At 35.6% G+C, this 21,100-nt stretch overlaps 1 protein-coding gene, 3 non-coding genes and 1 pseudogene across 6 annotated transcripts in view; 3 read left to right on the top strand and 2 right to left on the bottom strand.

Annotated features, from left to right (window-relative positions):
• Positions 1–16,520, bottom strand: part of Kat6b (lysine acetyltransferase 6B) — a 173,309-nt gene extending 156,789 nt beyond the window's left edge. Inside the window, exons 1-2 of one of the 3 annotated variants that reach the window (XM_048801829.1) lie at positions 16,334–16,520; positions 12,039–12,910 (exon numbers count right to left, since the gene is read on the bottom strand). In XM_048801829.1, the coding sequence (XP_048657786.1) occupies positions 12,039–12,659 (621 nt within the window). In that variant the 5' untranslated portion in view covers positions 12,660–12,910; positions 16,334–16,520. The remainder of the gene's footprint in view (positions 1–12,038; positions 12,911–16,333) is intronic. The other 2 variants (XM_048801830.1, XM_048801831.1) reach the window with 2 other exon arrangements.
• On the top strand, positions 5,782–5,886 carry LOC125616480. The gene has a single exon (XR_007347113.1). It is a non-coding gene; the product is annotated as a U6 spliceosomal RNA (small nuclear RNA).
• Positions 16,521–16,866: 346 nt separating the features above from the next.
• LOC125616486 lies at positions 16,867–16,973 on the bottom strand. The gene has a single exon (XR_007347117.1). It is a non-coding gene; the product is annotated as a U6 spliceosomal RNA (small nuclear RNA).
• Positions 16,974–19,052: 2,079 nt separating this feature from the next.
• On the top strand, positions 19,053–19,175 carry LOC125616482. Its single transcript, XR_007347114.1, has one exon. It is a non-coding gene; the product is annotated as a small Cajal body-specific RNA 21 (non-coding RNA).
• A 1,831-nt stretch (positions 19,176–21,006) lies between these two features.
• On the top strand, positions 21,007–21,100 carry LOC125616485 (annotated as a pseudogene).

The raw sequence follows: 21,100 nt of genomic DNA on the forward strand, positions 1-21,100 counted from the left end.
GAAGGGGAGTGGGGGGGGAATACACTAAAAAGTAGTATTCTCAATGTAAACTATTTTTCATTTTGCTCTAAAATTTTTAGAAACCAGAAAAATACATACAATTTGCACCTGATCAATGTTCTCCAAACTGCCTGCAGGCTTGTGTTCATAACACTAGCAAGATTTATTGCTAACCAACATGCCATGCTAAATGGAAATCATGGTATTACACAATTTTCCAATAAAGAAGTGATTTTTGTAGTTAATATAAATGCTTTATAAAGATGTAATTGTTGGCACCTTGTTATATTTCAGTAGCTGGTGGAAAATGAGATAAGTTAGAAGGTTTACAGAAGAGGTCAGGCTCATCAGATAAAAAGATCATCTTTTTTATCATCTCTAGAAAGCACATTTATAGGCTGATAACAGTTATTCTTTAACAACTGGAACCATCGTTATTTCCAAAGCATTCCAACTAATTGCAGCAAAACACTGTAAAACAAAGGAAAATGAATCCTAGGAGCTCCCTGCCTTAATTTGATGCCTATTTTTCTGGAATTTTTCCTGTGAAGTAAAAAAATATAATTTACATCCTCCCTGCCCATTTTTTTTTTAAATCAGTTTCTTTTTCAGCCTATTTGGAATTCTCTAGCTGAGGATTTATAATTTAAATAACAAATGAAATTCTTCAGATGTTATTCTTTAAAATGTCACTAATGAACCTATCTTATTAAATTATTGTGATGGTGTCCCCCCGCCCCCAGGTACTCTGGGCATTTAAGTGAAAGACCCTCTCTACAACTTTAAATAAACTTTTCAAAAAATATTTTGAATATCCAAATTCCTACTGTTAAAAACTTTGAAGCTGTTAATGGCAAATCCATTCTTCAGCTGTAAGTAAAGGGGCAGGAAGTGCAGACAGAAGGCAACCCCCTGCTTCAGTCCCAGAAATGATTCAGCATTGTGCCATCAGACATGGAATCCAAGCATCTCAACACCAGCCTTCGGCCAGCATCACTACAATAAGCTATTGATTTGTTCCTTTTAGGTAGACTTAGACTACGGTACACCACAACCTGAAAATTTTCAAAGATTTATAATTCTCAGAGCATTATTTGACTTAGGTAAGGCTAGCAAAACCACTGTGTGGCAGGTGAGATAATAACCCCCAGAAAACATCTACTTCCTAATGCTTGGAACTTGTATGTTATCTTACGAGGCAAAATAACCTAGCAGACTTGATTAAATTAAGGACTACAAGCTAGAAAGTGTACTCTGAATTAACCAGGTGAGCCCAATTTAATCACAGCAGTCTGTGATTAAATTGACCACAGATGGACATCAGAGGGAACTGTGACCTATAAAGGAATGATCAAAGAGGAAATACTGCTGGCCTTGAAGACAGAGAAAGGCGACCAGGAGTCAAAGAATGTGGGCAGCTCTAGAAGTGTGAAAACCAAAGATACGATTCTCCTAAAGTTTCCAGAAAAGAATATGAGCCTACCATCACCTTGATTTTTTTTTTTTTTTAATATTTATTTTTTAGTTCTCGGCGGACACAACATCTTTGTTTGTATGTGGTGCTGAGGATCGAACCCGGGCCGCACGCATGCCAGGCGAGCGCGCTACCGCTTGAGCCACATCCCCAGCCCCATCACCTTGATTTTTAACCCAATGAGAGTCATTGTTCTGTCTTACCAACAGAACTAAAACATGCATGTTGGTTTTTGTTGTTGTTTTGGTTTGGTTTTTGGTACTAAAGATTGAACCTAGGGTACTTTACCACTGATTCAGGTCCCCAGTCCTTTTTGGTTTTTATTTCTATGTAACAGAGCCTTGATCAGTTGCAATCCTCCTGTCTCAGCCTCCTGAGTCACAGGGATGCCAACCAGCATGTGCGGTTGTTGTTTTCCTTTGGGAATGAACTCAGGGGCACTCAACCACTGAGCCACAATCTCCAGCCCTATTTTGTATTTTATTTAGAGACGGGGTCTCACTGAGTTGCTTAGTGCCTCACTTTTGCTGAGGCTGAGGCATGTGCGACTATTTTAAACCACCAAGTCCATGTGATTTGTTACAGGAGCAACAGAAAATTAATGCACACTGGGTGAAAAGTTATTCATATGGTCTTAAGTCTGTACTAATTATTAATTAAAGATGAAAAGGGTGTTTTTATAAAGACTGATCAGACAGATGCCACTTTAGCCAACTGATTAAATAAACACCATTTTAAATGACAAACCTGGAATTGTTTATCCCCTGATATGACCCAAAATGAAATACACAAGATCACACATATACTGTTCTTGCCAAAAATGTTTTTTTTTCTTTTTTTTCTTTTTTTTTTTTATCTTTAGTAACTGGGGATTGAACTCAAGGGCACTTGACCACTGAGCTACATCACCAGTCTTTTTTATTTTTTATTTTTATTTTTTTTTAAAGAGAGAGTGAGAGATAGAGAGAATTTTTTAATACTTATTTTTTAGTTTTCGGCAGACACAACATCTTTGTTTTTGTATGTGGTGCTGAGGATCGAACCCGGGCCGCAGCATGCCAGGCGAGCGCGCTACCGCTTGAGCCACATCCCCAGCCCACCAAAAATGTTTGACTTGGATCTAATCTTGAGGATACAATCAAACAAATACCTAATTGTTGGACATCCTACAAGTAATGGTAATGTCTTGCCAGGCGCGGTGGCACACGCCTGTAATCCCAGAGGCTCAGGAAGCTGAGGCAAGAGGATCACAAGTTCAAAGCCAACCTCAACAAAAAGCGAGGCACTAAACAACTCAGTGAGACCCTGTCTCTAAATAAAATACAAAAAATAGGGCTGGGATGTGCCTTAGTGGAGTGTCCCTAAATTCAATCCCCAGTACCCCGCCCCCCTCCAAAAAAAGGTAATGTCTTGAAAGCACAAAGGAGGGAAAACTGTTCTCTATTACAGGAGCCATAAGCCAGGTGTGGTGGCACATGCCTGTATCCCAGAGGCTTGGGACACTGAAGCAGGAAGATCACAAGTTCAAAGCCAGCCTCAGCAACTTGACAAGCCCCTAAGCAACTTAGTGATACCCTGTCTCAAAATAAAAAAATAAAAACGAGCTAGGGGATGTGGCTCAAGGGTTAATTAAGTGCTCCTAGGTTCAATCTCTGGTACCAGAATAAAATAAAATAAAGGAGACCTAATTGATTTTGATCCCCAGCAACGAAAGAAAGAGAGAGAGAGAGAGAGAGAAAGAGAGAGAGAGAGAGAGAGAGAAAGAAAGAGAAAAAAAAAGAAAGAAAGAAAGAAAAGAAAGAAGGAAGACTAATGCTGGATCAAAAGTCAAAAGTTGTGATATTTTGGGGTCATATGAGAAAATATGGGCTATTAGAATAACACTCATTTCACTGCTGAATTTTTTGCATAAGATAAAGTACTGTAATATATTGGAGGATGTTTTAATATCTAATTAAATATCTAGGGATAATATATCATAATGCCTGCCATTTATTTTTCAATAGTTCAGCCAAAAATTATAAATAGATGCATTCTATGTGTGTGTATATATACAAACACACACATATATACACCCAGGAAGAGAGAGAATAATAACTATTGCAAAATGTTAATAATTGGTGAATTTAGATGAAAGAAATACAGTGTTTATTATACCACCACTCCTTCAACTTTTCTGAAACATTACAATTTTATAAATTACAAAGTTAAGGGAGAAAGATCATCCTAGTTCCCTCCACTGTCTTTTTTTTTTAATTCCTTTTTTGATGTTGATGAACCTTTATTTTATTCATTTATTTATATGCAGTGCTGAGAATCGAGCCCAGTACCTCACACATCTAGGCAAGTGCTGTACCACTGAGCTACAAACCCAGCCCTTTCCTCCACTGCCTTCTTTTCCCAGGTAACATACTGCCAGAAGTTAACAAAACAGCTTATGTTCTTCAAACACACCATACTCTTCCACCAGCAGGTCTTATTTTCTGCAATTTTACTCATAATTCAAGACTCAATAGTTAGAATAGGGTGTTGTTGCAAGACAGAAATCATATATATGTTAAAATGCTAGCTTTGGAAGCAGATCAAGTATCAAATAGAAATCAACTTTTGATGTCCTTATTACTGGATTTTAGTTTTACATTCTTGTCTCCTCTTACTACTGTTTCTTTTATGCTGTTTCATCATTCCTATTTATGATCACAAAGGGTCACAAGCATGTCAGAAACCACAGACAAAAAGCAGGACTGGTCACATGAGAAACTACTACAGAAACCATCAAGTGCTGCCTCTGGCTCCCAGCCTACACCACTCTGAACATCACAGGCAGCCCAGACCAAGGCTCACCTCCTTCCTGTAGGCCTCACTGCTCTCCATATGGCAGCTTACTGACATCAAAGAAGATGGAAGAAATTATCTAAAATTCACCAGGCTAGTCCCATTCCTTCCCTTGAACTGTGGAAGAGTCACTGATACCTCAATTATCTCTCCTGCAATACCTTTCCCCGCAGCATGCTAAGATTTTGTGATGCTAAAAATAAAAAAAAAAATTTAAAAAGTAGGTGAAGGGAGTGTACCGGACCAACGGGGGAGGATTAACAACAAAAGACCCCCTTGATGAGGGTGACAAGAGCTGACATATTTGTATACATACAACAATAATACCGAGAAACAAAAATTGAACTTTGTAAATAAAATTAAGTTGCTCTTCTGAACTGCCTGTCAAGCTACAGACAGGAAAAGGCCCAGCATGGTTTCTATGTATGCCTATGCTGTTTCTAATAGAAAGGACACAATCAAGCCAAAACAAACATCTGTTAACCAGTTAAAGTTTGTTAATGAAACAAAATTGCAGCTGGTTTATCAAAGATCAAAAGTGAAGCAAATTAGAGAAAGGATGTATGAACAAAGCTTGTTTCTAAAAAATAGTGGCTAAAGAATTTTAAACCCACTTGTCAAATTAACACAAATCCTTCCTGGATTTTGCTTAGACAACTGATTAGTATTTATTTTATATTTTTGTACAGACCAACCTCACAGTTTAAATCTAGTATCATTTATTCTAGAACTGTCTCTAATGTTCATTTTGCAGATTTGTCAAAATATTTTTTGTTTTTTAAAAAAAGACACGTGAGGCTGAGGATGTGGCTCAAGTGGTAGCATTGCATGCATGAGGCACTGGGTTCGATTCTCAGCACCACATAAAAATAAAATAAAGATATTAAAAAAAAAAAAGACACGTAACTCTCCATTATATTCTGCTAATTAAAAGGTTATCTCAAATAAAGAAAAACAATAAAATGCACTTTTGTCACTCCCAGAGACCTCTAAGCAAGTGGCCCAGTCCCAAGCAAGAATGTAAGTGCATTTAGTATTTCACAATATGTACATATACAAACTTCCATCCACCACCTGAAGACATGGAGATAAGAGTACCTACACACAAATAAAAGCACTTCCTTCATGGCCCTGCTAACTCAAATTACATGGCTGACTCATTTGTTAACTTTAATTTGGTAAGCTAATTGATGTTTATGGACTTAGAAATATTAATACATCAACGAGATGAAAGTATCTGAGAATATTCAGAGTCACAGTTAAATTTTGGTGTGGCTTAGAGAACCGTTGTATCAAATTTACTGTTGTTTTATGTACTGTGCCAAGAAAATGAAGTTTATAAACAAAATATTATAAATTTTACAATCAAAATTTGCTATTGCAATGATGAAATAATCACATCTGCCATGAATAAAATACAAAGATAAAATATTTTAAAAGAAAAGGCCTCCATTTTGAGAAACATTAAAATGGTACTTGCTTCAGCAGCACAGATACTAAAATTGTAATGATCAGAAAAGATTAGCATGGCCCCTATGCAAGGATGACATATAATTCGTGAAGGATTACATGTTTTTAAATAAATCATTTGAGTGAGGAAACAACATTAAAGTGTACCATTTGTTAAAGTTTAAAGGGAGGGCAGAGCTGTAGCTCAGTAGTAGAGTGCTTGCCTAGCATGCGTGAGGCACTGGGTTTGATTCTAGGCATCATATAAAAAATAAATAAATAAAATAAAGGTCCATCAACAATAACAAAAATTTAAAAAGTCTGAAGGGAAAGAACAAAATCTTTACTATGTAAAATACAATCAAAATAAATCAACAAACAGCACTTAATTGCTAAATAACATAACCGATATACAATACAGATTTTCTTAGCACTGTTAAGAATCACAAATTGCAGGGAAATGGATGGCATTAGAGCAGATTATGCTAAGTGAAGTTAGCCAATCCCTAAAAAACAAATGCTGAATGTCTTCTCTGATATAAGGAGGGTGATTCAAAATGGGATAGGGAGGAAGAGCATGAGAATAAGATTACCTCTAGATAGGGAAGAGACATGGGAGGGAAAAGGAGGGAGAAGGGGAATTGCACAGAAGATGGAAGGAGACCCTCATCGTTATACAGAATACACATATGATGTTGTGAGGAGAAAAAAAAAGAAGTGTGTCACATTAGATTGGGTAGAGAGATGTAATGGGAGGGGAGAAGGTAGGGGAAGAGTGGATAGGAAGGGCAGCAGAATAAAATAGACATTATTATGGCTGTATGTATTTAGGTGACTGTATGACTAATGTAATTCTGCAACCTGTACAATCAGAAAAATGAGAAATTATACCCCATTTGATTCAAATGTATGAATTGTCAAGATCATTGTACTGTCATGTGTAACTAATAAAAAAATACATCTAAAAAAAAAAAAAGAATCACAAGTGTAGCTATTATAAGCCAATAGGTATATGGAGTACAAGAGTAAATTCCTTACAACTATTGATCAGTCAGGACAGGATCATGTGTTATGGGAAAGGTATCAGAAATTCAATACATCAAAGATCCAAAAAGTTAAAAAGAATGTTTAACATTCACTTGAGCAATCAAAAGTCCTCTGACATGATGTGTCTACTAAAGCCAATTTCGTTAGAAATCTAGACAAGTCCTATCTTGATAACAGCTCCAAAGTGGAACAAGTTGTCATACCTCAAGTGCAACACAAAGACAATTGCTCTTCATTTCATCTTTCCCTTGACCCCACTAACTAGTTTGGGACAGTCTGAGTGCTCTCTCCATAATACCTCAATAACTGGTACTATTTGCTCACAAAGCAGTCTTCAGACACTGCCCAATTTTGAAACACTTCTGAAGCTTAATTGTAAGAACAACATGAACTACAATTTTTGATCCTTCTCTGATCCTAGAGTAGCAAGTATTTGATCCACCTAGACTTTCACATAATAGGCTTCTATCTAACTTTAGTGATTCCAAAACTAACTTTTCTCCATACTAATCCCAAAATTAAGAGTTTTTTTTGTTATTTCTTATTGATACATTATATTATACATAATAGCAGAATTTATTATGTCATATTCATACACGCATAACAAAATTTGATTATTCCCATTCCCTAGTACCTTCCCTTTCCAATTCAGGTTATTCTGAAGCGTTACATTTTACAATATTTATAACATTTAGGGCTCTATCCTTTAGATCTGAAGGATAAAGTTGACTACACATAAATAAAGTGCCTTTGAGAAATGTGACATCTATAATACAAAGGACATCAATTCAAAAGAAAACTAAGAAGGTCAATAGAGAGGACATTCGGACTCTCTATAATTAGCAGATAAAAAATATATACACTTATGCCAAAAGGATTCACAGTTGTCCAATGATTCTCCTGGGGCTTAAGACTTCTGGAAGCCTGCCACATCACAAACAATGTGGTCCTTCTCAAAAAACAGGCTATTGGAAAAGTCCCAGAACCAGATGAGAAGTGTCTGCTTTAATGCAGAAAGAATGGGACTAGAAAGGAGAGGACATAAGGGAGAAAAGTAGAAGAAAGGAAAATCTAAAACTAAAGTTACCTAATTTATGGCATTTACATGACACAGGAGTTATATAGGATGTATATATATCTACTATCCATAGAAATTATTTCATATTGATAACATTGCCCAAAACTGATAAAATACCTAACAAGGGGTGGGGGACAAATACAATAAACAACTGAACAAACCAATCCATGATAAGTGATTTTCATCATAGTTTTTCTGTCTCTGTCCCATTTTTGATCATTAGTGCTCCATTTCAATATCATTTTTATTTTTTATTATTGACAATCTTATCATTCTTGTAATTATGTTTGAAGGTTTTTATAAGATCCCAATAACAGCAATTTCATTTCTTCAAAAGAAAAACATCAAAAGTCCTATTTGATATTTAAAATGTCCCACCTTTCAACAAAACAAGAGTAGCAAGCATTTGATCCACCTGGACTTTCACATAATAGGCTTCTATCTAACTTTAGTGATTCCAAAACTAATTTTTCTCCATACTAATCCCAAAATTCAGGGTATTTTGTTATTTCTTATTGATACATTATAATTATACATAATAGCGGAATTTAGAATGAAGAGTTCCCGTATTATATACTGCACTGGAAACATACCAAGATTGATGCTTAATAAATTTTAGGAAGATATTCTCAATAAAGTAAAATACCAAGGAATCTGTTTAAAATTGAACTAAACTGATTTTATAAAAATGTGAAATGTTCAAATGCAATTTTACTGCTACAAAGTGCATAGTAATAACTGAAGTCTCTCTTCGAATATTTGACTTTCTAAAGTCCTCATAATCTGACCTAATTGAGCTTTACCACTTTTAATGAGAAACACTAATACTATCCTTCAGGAGTTCCCTCACCAAGTCAAAGATAAAGTTTTATCTTCAGTGGTTTAATTCATTTCCATATCACCTCACCGGAGAGAGCTTTCTTAAATAAATACAAAGAATTTATACTAAGGAGCCAGTGTGGTAATACCCAATTTGAATTCTAGACTATCAAAAGATGTGCAATTACATTTCAGAAAGAAGGAGCACTTCTATTTCAACTCACATTGTATTCCTCCTAGCAGTCATGCATAGGAATGATGATGATGTTAAATCTAATTAGACACAGATTTACTACTTCCCCACTGCATTCCCATATTGTTAATATTATAAATTGTACCTGCTTTAAAAACTGTAATAAGCTCTTTACAACCATCAAATTTAAAATGTTAGAAATTTATTTGTTGAGGGAAAACTACTTCTGACCATTGGAGAAACTGGAAAAGAGACTTTTACTAATAATTAAAAGCAACCACCGTTGACCAACCTACTGCCCCAGCTGAAAACAGGTCTGGATCCAGACTGGGATCTGGGATCCTTGCTTCACATTTACCCACTCTGTAAGTGACCCTGGGCAAACTGCTTAAAACTTTGAGCCTCAGTTTTTCATCTTTAAGATAAAGAAAATAACCTCCTCCCTTGAAGTTACCGTGCCAAGTGAAGGAGATAATAAAAATAAAGCACTTAGAACAGTGCCAGCATGTAACACTTATGAAATATTGCCTATTATTTTTACTTTTTATTCTATTTTACAATTAAATAGAATTGCTCAACAAAAGTAATCAGAATAACAGCTTCTTTGAAAGACATTGGTTGACTATATTTTAGTTGTGAGATGCTCCAACTCTGAACAGTTTCCATTTATACCATAAATTTTTTTTCACAATGCAAACTCTGCAACTTCTAGCATATCAAGAACAATGACAATCTCTTTCAAATATATTACAGAAAGTCCGTAATGCACAAAACTATAGTACTATCAATATGCACACATATCCAAGTTCAGGAGCCTAAGCAAAAATAATCAAAGGCCAACAATTAGCCTAAGTTTTTCCAACAGTACAAAAAAATGTTCACATTGGCTATTTGACATCTTAGGATCCCGTTATAATCTGATAAAACCATAGGCCCTGACCCTAGAAAAACATGGGGATGGATACACACATGATTTTACATTCAAGCCTATTCATGGATCCCAGGTCAAGAATTTTTATTATGTTTACTTAGCAAGTTTACCACTTTTAATGTTTACCACTTTTAGTCTCAGAGAGCAATTTATTATAATGTAGTTTAATTAAAATTTTCAAGGAAAAATGCTGTTATATGTAATACAAAAATGTCAAAATTACTTGAACTGCTTTTTGTATTTTTATTTGTATTTTTTCAGAATTAGATTATAATTACTTCATACAACTAATCTTCAAATTTCATCAAGTAAAAATTCTAAGACACATTTTCTTAGCTTTCCTTGTTAAATGATAATGCTAACTGGACAATTTAAAGATCAGCATCATAAAGAGAACAGTACAATTGCATGCTAAGCAATAAATTACTCTGTTCTCAATACTAGACACTTTCAGACACGAATTTTCCTGTAGACTAAAAATACTTTCATACAGATGCTGCCTGGAAAAAATATGATAAGGTTAGCAAGAAATGATGGGCAAGGTTAGAAAAGGATACGAAAGGCACTATGGAAAATTTGTAGTTGCTCCTCTATCAAAAGTAAAAATATGCTAGGTGTAGTGGTGCAAGCCTGCAATACAGCAAGTGGGGAGGCTTAGGCAAGGACTGCAAGTTCAAGAACAGCCTTAGCAACTTAGCAAGACCCTGTTTCAAAAAATAAGAAGGGGTAGGGATGTAGCTCAGTAGTAAAGTACCCTTGGGTCCAATCTCCAGTATCATAAAAAAGGAAAAAATATAATTATATTACTTTTTTATGCCATGATCTCCCATAAAGATTTAGGGTTGTTTACACATACACAATTACCATCAACTGATAAATATGTTGCGGAAAACTAATAAGACATAAATACAGTTAAGAAATAGATTAAAGGCTTTAGAGTGGTCTGTAGAAAGGCAAACTACCTAATCCTACCCAGCTTCTAGAGCTGGGCCCCTATCAGCTAAAGCACCAAAGGAAACAGGGTCCACTTCAAGATCTTGTGACTTCTAAGAGGAAAACATAAGCCACACACAGCTTTGCCTAACACTTGTGTTTCAATCCTTTCTGAAAACATGGTTTAGAGAGCAACCACTTTTTCTATTAACATGATTTAGAGGATGTAAAATTAACTGATAGCAATGTATGCATTTGCCCAAAGGACAAACAACAAGCCCCCAAACTGTAGGGCCTAAATTATAAACAACTAGCTGTTGGTCTACTACGATTTTAGTTGGGGAGATAATTTCAGAAATAATTTCTATAGCTTTGAAACAAAACAAAGGAAAATCCTATCAACCAGATTCATTTCAAAATCATTGTAATAACAGAAGAAAAACTCTGCCAAGTATTTATAATGCTATAGAGCTGGGCACAGAGGCACACACCTGTAATCTCAGTACTCAGGAGGCTGAAGCAGGGGGATCACAAGTTTAAGGCCTGCCTCAGCAACCTTATGAAGACCCTCAGCAACTTAAAAGAGACTGTCTCAAAATAAAAAAATAAAAGGACTGGGGATGTAGCTCAGTGGTAAAATATCCCTGCATTAAATTCCCAGAAACAAAAACAAAAAAACCAAATACAATGCTATAGAATTAACAGTCCCAAAGAAATCAAAGAGTATAAGCAAAGACACTATAGGAGAAAAAAATGAACATTCACAGACACCCACTGAGAACTCAACAATAATAATGACTTCAAATTGGGGGAATTTAGGTCATATATTAAAACAATTTCAGGAATGCAGAGATTATGAGTATTAAAATAAGAAGTCTGCAGATTCTTCTTCTCTGAAAATAATAATGAAGGAAAAATATACTATGGTCTTCCTAAGGTTTCTAAAATATATGTGACTCTGCCTTGAAGAAGAAGAATTAAAGTTACCTATGGTTGTCCCTTCTAGCACCCACCAATTATTTTTTTTTTTTAAATCACATAATCATCATGTTAAATGCTTGGCAACCAATGAGAAAGCCCTCAATGTATTGTAAAACAATATAAATCATTTATATTATGAAATAATAGGTACATTTTAAAACAGAAAAGTCTGCTTAAGGCAAAACATCTGATTTTATCAAACTCAGAACTTTTGTTCATATTAAACTTAAAAGATAACTGTACAAGCCAAAAGAGCAGTACAATATTTCGATTGTATTAATGTACCTTTTTCACTTACCTGGTCTTTCTCGTGGGGTAGAAGGCTGACAGGTGGGAGTGAGGATGGAAAAGCACTGGGACACTGGGGTGCCCCTTTGCCATCTAAGCTCCCATAATTGACCCTGTACTGTGGTCCATCTTTCAGTAACCTCCCATTGTTCACTGCACGCTTGGCTCCCAGGCGCAGCCGCTGCTGAAAGGCTGGGTTATTGGTGGTGCTCGTGAGGTCACTCTGACTTCTGAGATACTTCTCTATGTTCTTCAAGGAGGAGCCATTTGGTTCCTCCAGTCCTTCAATTGCTCTCCTTAAAAGTTTATTCCAATCCACATTACGAAGATCATTACATGATCCTCTAGACCCCTTGGTTGACTTAGGAAAAGTGCCCGGTTTAACTGATGAAAAGCGCCCAGGGTTATCTGGGTCCTTATATGAGGCAAGGCCTTTGTTGGTGACTTTGAGAACTGAGCCATCCTGAACGCTGAGCTCCAGCTGTTCAGAGACTGTCTTCTTATCCAACCCATGGGATGTGCTGACTGCATGGCAGATTCTCTCTTCAGAGGGCCTTTGCTTTTGCTTTTTTATTTTCTGTATAGCTTCAAGAATCCACTCTGTATAAAGTGGGTTTGCAAGTTTTACCATGGTTGACAAATGACTTCTTCAACACAAAAGTTACCCATAGAGGTTCTCCTTGTATTTAACAGAACTTGCAAGTTTGAAAGTCATTCAACAAGCTGGCAGGGCATTCCACACCTTGTTAATCAACATCTCAAAAACATCCATTCTTAAGAAATACAAAAGAGGACTAACAAGCAACGCTGATCCTTGTCTTACTTTACCAACAGGAAAAACTGCATTTGAGTGAAGAACATCTTTAACCAGGAAATCAAGACCTTAAAGGATAAAAAGGAGAGAAAAAACTTTCAACAATGGAATTTCTAAAAATAAATTAAAAGATTCTTTGGTATTACTTTTCAAATGCAAAAAGACCGCAGAAGTAATGATAGACAGGTATTGTGTAACACAGCCACAGTGACTAATATTTTCAACCAGAAACTGGGTCACAGTCTAAGAAAGAATTTGTTTTACCATTTTTCACTTATTTACATGAAGTCATTTATGAAGTATTTAAGAAATCAAATCTAAGTCATACATTAGTGGATTTTCTTTATTGAAATTAATTTACTAATGAAAGAGGTCCAAGGTATATGTCTATCACAAACATAAAACCAACATCAAAAAAAAATCTGATACAAAAAAATCTAATGAAAGTTCATTAAACTTACTCGAAGAAACATTACACTTAAAAAATAATCCTGATTTTGACTACATATATTTCCCAAGTTTCACACATTAAAAAAATTTCCCACCTAACCATCATTTTTTAATATTTTTTAAATATTTTATGTTTGTTTATTAATTAATTAATTTATTTATTTTTAGTTGTAGTTGGACACAATACCTTTATTTCGCTGGTTTTTTGTTTTTTGTTTTTTAATATGGTGCCGGGATCGAACCCAGTGCCTCACACATGCTCCGCAGCACTCAGTGGTAGCACTGAGCCACAACCCCGACCCTAACTATCTTTTTTTGGTAAAGGGGCAGTGCTAGTGATTGAACCCACAGCCTCTACATATGCTAGATAAGCACTCGACTACTAAGGTACATCTCCAGCCTTCACCTAACCACTTTCATGAAATCAGATCTTCTTGCACAGGTTTTGTGATACCCTCTAACCCACAGGTTGGAAAACTGAAAGTAATATAGTAACATAACCCTTCACCTTTAAATAATGTAGCATTCTAGTTATCTTACTACCTAGTTATATCTCATTAAGCAGTTCAATACAAGACAGGTACCTACAAAGCTGATTCCAACTAGACAGTGATATTACTCTCTGAGAGATTCCTGGTATATACTATGCGCCTCAGATCTCCAATCTAGTATTGAAGACACCTGCAAAGAGCACCAAAAGTAAAGAGCCTGGCACAGGAATTGAGCCAGATCTGGGCTTGAATCTTGATCTCCAATGCTAACACCCACATCTTAACTTTTTATAGTTTAACGTTTACAGTGTGCTGACATGTAACTTGTTATTTAATCCTTAGGACATTCTAAAGGAAAAAAGGCTCAGAAGAAGATAGAACTCACCCATGGTAACTCAAATGCCATTATTTCAGAATCACATCCAGCACTCACTTGAATCACCTGACTATCTGCTCTAGCTAGTTCTGTCTCTGCAGAAATACAAATGTGGCTCTGAATCCCAGTTCTACCAATGGATAATGGGGACACTGTGACTTAAGCTTCACTCACTTTACTGTATGTAATGCTAGAAGAGTTGCCCCCCCCCTTACCCATATAAGATATATTCCAAAATCCTCAGAGTGGATACCTGAAACCACAAACATACCAAACACTCTCACACTCCTTCTCTCTCTGTTTTTTCCTATACATACTTAACCATGATAAAGTTTAACTTGTAAATTAATATAGTAATAAATTAACAGTAACTAATAATAAAATAAACAATTACATCTGGGCCCAGTGGTGCACACCTATAATCCCAGTGACTCAGGAGACTAAGGTAGGAGGATCAGAAGTTCAAGGTCAGACTTAACAACTTGATAAGACCCTGCCCCAAATTAAAAACTAGAAAGGGTTGGGGATGCAGCTCAGTGATAGAGTGCCCCTGGGCTCAATCCCCAATACCACCACCAAAAAAAACCAAATTCCTGAAGGGTCGCTGAAAGACACTTGGGGCCATTGAACTATACTGTTTCAAACACCTTAAAGAGTCAGTTTAAATAAGACTGTCTTCCTTGTGGATCAGTAAACTGTAGGTTCTCTTTCCACTGCTTTCCACTAAGATTCCAAAACTTGGGACTGGCATCCAATACAACCTGCAGGTATCCAGTAAAAGATCCCTCTCCAATATCCTCAATAAAAGGGCCATCAAGCCTTTACCTAAAATATTTTCACTGATTGGAAATTTGTCTCTTTCTGAGATAGCTCACTCTACTGTTGGAAAGCTCTTAGCTATAATGTATCTCTTGTTCACATGATCAAAAATCACCTCCACATGATTTCTACACACTAGACCTAGTTCCCCAAATAATCCCAAGATATTTTTACTATTTCTTTCATATGATAGACCTTCTAATATTTGAAAACAAGAAACTTTTAAAAACTACTAACAGGGCTGGGATTGTGGCTCAGTGGTAGAGCACTCGCCGTGCACATGCAAGGCCCTGGGTTCAGTCCTCAGGACCACATAAAAATAAATAAATAAATAATAAGGGTGCTGTGTCCAACTACAACTTAAAAATAAATAAATAAATAAAGCCACTAACAGCCAAACCCTACTGTGCCTCCAGCCCCACCTCAATAAAACAATCACATCCCAGTTTCTTGACCCCTCCACATGTCATACTGTCTCTAAGTTCACTACTTTGGCTAATGTTCACCTTAAAATATGACAGTCTAGACCTTATTCAATTATAAATGCAACCCAAAATTACAGGAATTTTCCTTAACAGCCCCTCCACACTGGCCATGCAGAGCATGCAGACCAACTAAACTGCCCAGATATTTTTTTCAAAAATGCTGTCAAACTGAATCTCTGCATTCTTCCTTGCATAAACTTAAATGCTGAGATTTAAAGTTTATTACAGTTCAATTTCATCTTGTTAGTTTGAGTCTATCTTCCAATCTGCAAAAGATTGTTTTGAATCTTGATTCTGTCATCTGTGTCATCTGCAAATCTAATAAGCACTCCCTTTTGTGTAATTATATAAATCATTGCAAAAATGTTAGACTTGGCACTCAGTGTGTTTAGAAATGAAATCACTGGCTTTTGCAATGCAACCACTTTCAGGATACAACACAGGAATCATTCTGTGTCAGTAAGTTTAGAACAGGAAACTGATCTTTCCAAAGTAAAATGGTTTGGGGCAAAATTTCATTAGACATTTCACTATGTTCAAGTAATTATTTCATCTTTCATCATTTATTCAGGATGAATCATAACTAATTTAATTTGATTGCACAAAATACAACTGCAGGAAGCAGGAGAAGAGGTCACAAGAAAGTGTACAATATTGCAAAGTTGCTTTGGGGCATTTTGGTTACACAGGTAAATGAACACACATTTAAAAAAAATATTTTGTAACTAATAAATACCAAAAAATATCTTCATGACAAGCTTTTACCACAATCTATATTCAAAACCAAAGTCATTCATATCCATTACCAATGCATTCCAGTAAGGCTGGCATTTTATATCTTATAAATGTAATAAAATAAGAAAAAAATACCAGAATCAGAACTCCAAACGTTTTAACAGTCCATGACAAAAATGAAGATTGTCCAGGTCTTCAGGCAAATCTGTCAAAAGAAAAAAAGTAATGTTCATTTGGGCATAAGGACAGACCTTAAATTTAGGAACTATCTAAAGATCTTATAATTGTTAGGAACCACTAAAATAAAACTCCACAAACAATTCCACAACTAAACAAATAGCTGCAATTTTGGCAATATCATTAACTCTTTCAGACCACCAAAGGGTATTTATAAACATGGAATTCAGGACAGGAATTAAAGCCCAAAAATAGTGCCTAAAAAAAACAAAATTTGAGGGGCTGGGGTTGTGGCTCAGTGGTAGTGTGCTTGCCTTGCATGTGGGGCACTGGGTTCGATCCTCAGCATCAAATAAATAAATAAATAAAATAATATTGTGGCAATCTACAACTAAAAAAAAAAAAAAAGAAGTAGTAGTAAATTTGACTCTTTTCTAAACCAAACCTGTTCTCCTAATTTTATTATTTCATTTTTTCACAAATCATCAGCCTAAAAATATAAATGTATCACAAGCTTTCATGACATCCTTGCTCAGAGGCCATGCTAATGTTCACTGTATCATTCCAATTTCAATATCTGTGCTGCCAAAGCAAGCACATGTTCTCCAAGTTTTAAAAATCAGGTTCATGATAAGATTCCTAAGAGAGAATCCCATTAGTAAAAAACTCCACTATTACTGAAATAATCAGGTAACTATCACAGGGGAGGGAGGCAAAAGTTGTTTTAAGGTCAGAATTAACTTTCCTAGGCAGGATTCACTGTTTGTCCTAAATGCCACCTGGCCTACCAAGATATCACCACCAGCTTCACTAAAAGAAGGATGTTCCAGTTTCCACAATAATAAACACATATAGACACAAGTCACATTTTAAGATTTTTACTTCAAAAATAAAGTAAATAAATAAATCTTTTAAAAAACTGTGAATAACTATATTTTGTTCTCATATAAAACAACCAAGCAACCTTAGATTCTTCTCCCCTCCTCCATCCACAAGCACATACCCCACTCCTCAATTTAATCTCAAAATTAGCTCTCATCTGACACCAACCAACAGAGTTAATTACGCAGAAGCAGATGTAACTCAGCAGCTCTTTGCTACAAGCAGAATCACAGTGTTTAAAAAAAAAAAAGAAAGAAAATATACAGCTAGGAGAGGAATAAAATCAGAAGTCTCTTATCTGTAGCCAATTCTCAACTAAACACATGTATATTATCCACTTTGTATATTATCCACTGCAAATTTTTTAATCTTGGGCTGATTTGTTTCCGACATCCCACTGGTCCCACTGTAAATTGGCATAAGCTAAGAGAATAGATTGAAAACCAATTTCATTTTAGCCTAAGCAGTATCTAACTAGAAAGACAATCTACAGGAAAAAAAAAATACATAATTCATTCAAAAGCCAAATAGAAATGATTTTTTTTTTTTCCTGACTCAGAATTATCCACACCACTTCTCTTTCTCAGAGCATTGGGACTTGTTTCATATGTAGATAGGATATTCAATCACAAGCTAAAATCCTAAAATCATTATTCTCTTTTCATTTTTTTTCTATAAAACTTGAAAATTGGAATGAAAGGATATCAAAAAGGTAGCAAATCATTCCAAATTAATTCAGGGGATTCATGATACATCAAATTAAGTTATTCTATTTTCCAAGGTTGTGAAGAATTTTATTTTTAGCTACAAGTATCAGAAAATTATATGGTTGTATCATATAATCTTCTAACACTATTTACATCATTCATTACGAACTATTCTAAACAGATCTAGAGAAATGCTTAGTCCAACATTGAGCTTTTAGCTTCACTGGTATTATACAAATATCAACACTATTCAGAAATATTCATATCAGCATAAGAAGAGTCAAAATATCCTGAATAATGGGAATTATGTGAGGCCTCCTCTAAGTTTTTACTAAAGCTGTGTGTTATTTCAAAATCAAATGGCATAACATTCTTACATTCCAGTCATGAGATTAAAGATACACCAAAAACAGTGATAGAAAAAAAGTACAGATTAATAACAGAATTTACTCTTGCCATCCTGAATTTTACTTGCTAACAATTATTTTTAGCTCTCTTGCTTTTTATAAGTTCCTGGATTTTTTCAAAGCCCATTGTGTAACTGAGTGAGCATCCATAACTGTAAAGGGAGGGGACCTTGACTTCTTTTTCCTCTGACACCACCCTAAAACAGAATCCTCAGTTAATAAATTCCTAATGTCTTGACAACATGAAACTCATCTGTATGGTGATATTTGTTAACTTTCAAGCCTTGGATGCATCTATTTCCCTTAAAATTAACGTTTGAGACCCAAAGCACATGCACTGAGAGGTGAGTTATAAACACTTATCAAAGATAAACAATATTTAGCAAAATAATGTCCCCTGCATGAAATCCTGTAGTAGGTATTATGGAAGATATAAAGCAAAGCACTGTTTGGTGTTTCTTCAAAAACCTGAACATAGGGGCTGGGGATGTGGCTCAAGCGGTAGCGCGCTCGCCTGGCATGCGTGCGGCCCGGGTTCGATCCTCAGCACCACATACAAACAAAGATGTTGTGTCCGCTGATAACTAAAAAAAAATAAATATTAAAATTCTCTCTCTCTCTCTCTCTCTCTCTCTCTCTCTCTCTTTAAAAAAAAAAAAAAAAAAAAAAACCTGAACATATCGGCCTAGCCTGCCTTCTCCACCTCCCCTCAGTTGAGCCTAGAGTAGAGGGGCCAGGCACCCTCCTTCATGGAAGAGATATTTGAGGAAGGAACCTCACCTGGGCTGTCCTCGCCTCACATTTACTTGGCCATGATAACTTGGCAGGAGGAGCTGGTGGAAAGGATGAATAATTGACTGATAGGGAAAGAAAAAAAAAAAAACCTGAACATGGAGGGCTGGGGCTGTACCTCAGTGGCAGAATGCTTGCCTAGCATGTGTGAGGCACTGGGTTCAATCCTTAGCACCACATAAAAAAATAAATAAATAAAATAAAAGCATACTGTCCATCTACAACTATTAAAAAAAAAAAAAACCTGAACGTGGAATTACCATATGACCTTAGATAACACACTTAAATAACACACTTCTAGGTATATACCCCAAAGCACTGAAAACAGATACTCGAATATTTAAGTTCAAGTACACACATGTTCATAATAGCACTATTCAAAATAGCCAAAAGGTAGGAACAGTCCAAAGGTCCATTAATAGATAAAGATACAAAAAAAAAAATGGAATATATCCATATACTGGAATAGTATTCAGTCACAAAAAGTAATGAAATATTAATACATGTTACTATAATGTTGATGAGCCTTGAAATCATTATGTTGTAAAAGAAGTCAAACCCAAAAGGCCACATATTATATAATTCCGTTTCTATGAAACATCCAAAATACATAATTCATAGACAAAACACAAATTTGGAGTAAAAGGAGGAAGTCATGGTGAGAATATGTTTAAAGTGTAACAGGCTTTATTTTGGATTGATGGGAATGTTTCAGAACCAAATAGCGGTAGTAGTTAAACAATACTGTGAATGTACTGTCACTGTTCATTTTAGAGTGGTTCATTTTATGTTATGTAAATTTCACCTCAATAAATTTTGTTGTTTAAAAAAAAACAGCATTAAACTATAAAACAATTCCAATTACTTTCTAATACCTTCTTAGGTTAGCAGCAACCCTTGAAGGTAGCATCATTTTCCCCCAATTTACAAAAGAAAATGGAGCCACCAAAGTGTGAAAGACTTATGTTTTGGTTTTATGTTGATGTTCTTTTGAAATGCGATCTATGTTGCCAACTCTTTCCTTTGTCTCTCCAATGATTTTCAAACTAAGCTCTTTTTGTTCCTTGTGAGGCAGTCACCTGCAGATAACTCCTTGTGGATTCAAGGCTAGGGCCACCATAACCCCCTACCCCCAACAAAGCAGCTCCATTTTAACAATTTTGTATATTAGACTTCCTTATTCTATAATCACGATTCCTCTAATTACAGAATGAAGAAGTCTAGCACAACTAGGACTATTCCTTGCTGAAACCATATGGAATATGGATGGGTATAGGAACATCCCTTGGATGGCTGGGCATGGTAATGTGTACCTGTAAACTCAGCGATTTGGGAGGCTGAAGGAGGATTGCTAGGCAACTTAGCAAGACTGTCTCAAATTTTTTAAAAAGAGCCAAGAATGTAGCTCAGTGGTAGAATGCCCTGAGTTCAAGTCCCTGTCCAATACACACAAATTCACACCAAGAACACCCCTTCGATAGATAGGACTTAAACTGAACCGTGAAAAATAATGCAGAACTTGGATAACTGTTCAACTTCTCCACTCAAAATCATATCCTTCATGGTCCAGTGTAATATGCACCTTTTCAGAAGACTTACAGGAAACATTTAGTTTCCTCACTATTTTCTTCTCTTACTATTTACTTTTTTTAACATCAACGTTCCATTTTGTATTATGCCTGCTTGGGTACTGACCTCCTCTCCCTTACTAGACTAAAAATAGTTAATAACAAGATTCATGATTGATTCATCATTGTATGCCCCCAAATTTACCAGAACTCAATACTAAGAGGGGGGTTCAATGTCTACTTGTCAAATGAATTCATCAATAATGAATGAAGGGGTGCTCACTTCAGCAGCACATATACTAAAACTGGAATGATACAGAGAAGATTAGCATGGCCCCTGTACAAGGATGACACATTCCATATTTTTTT

Source organism: Marmota marmota, unplaced genomic scaffold, assembly GCF_001458135.2.
Source record: "Marmota marmota marmota unplaced genomic scaffold, marMar, whole genome shotgun sequence".
Classification (NCBI taxonomy): Eukaryota; Metazoa; Chordata; class Mammalia; order Rodentia; family Sciuridae; genus Marmota; species Marmota marmota.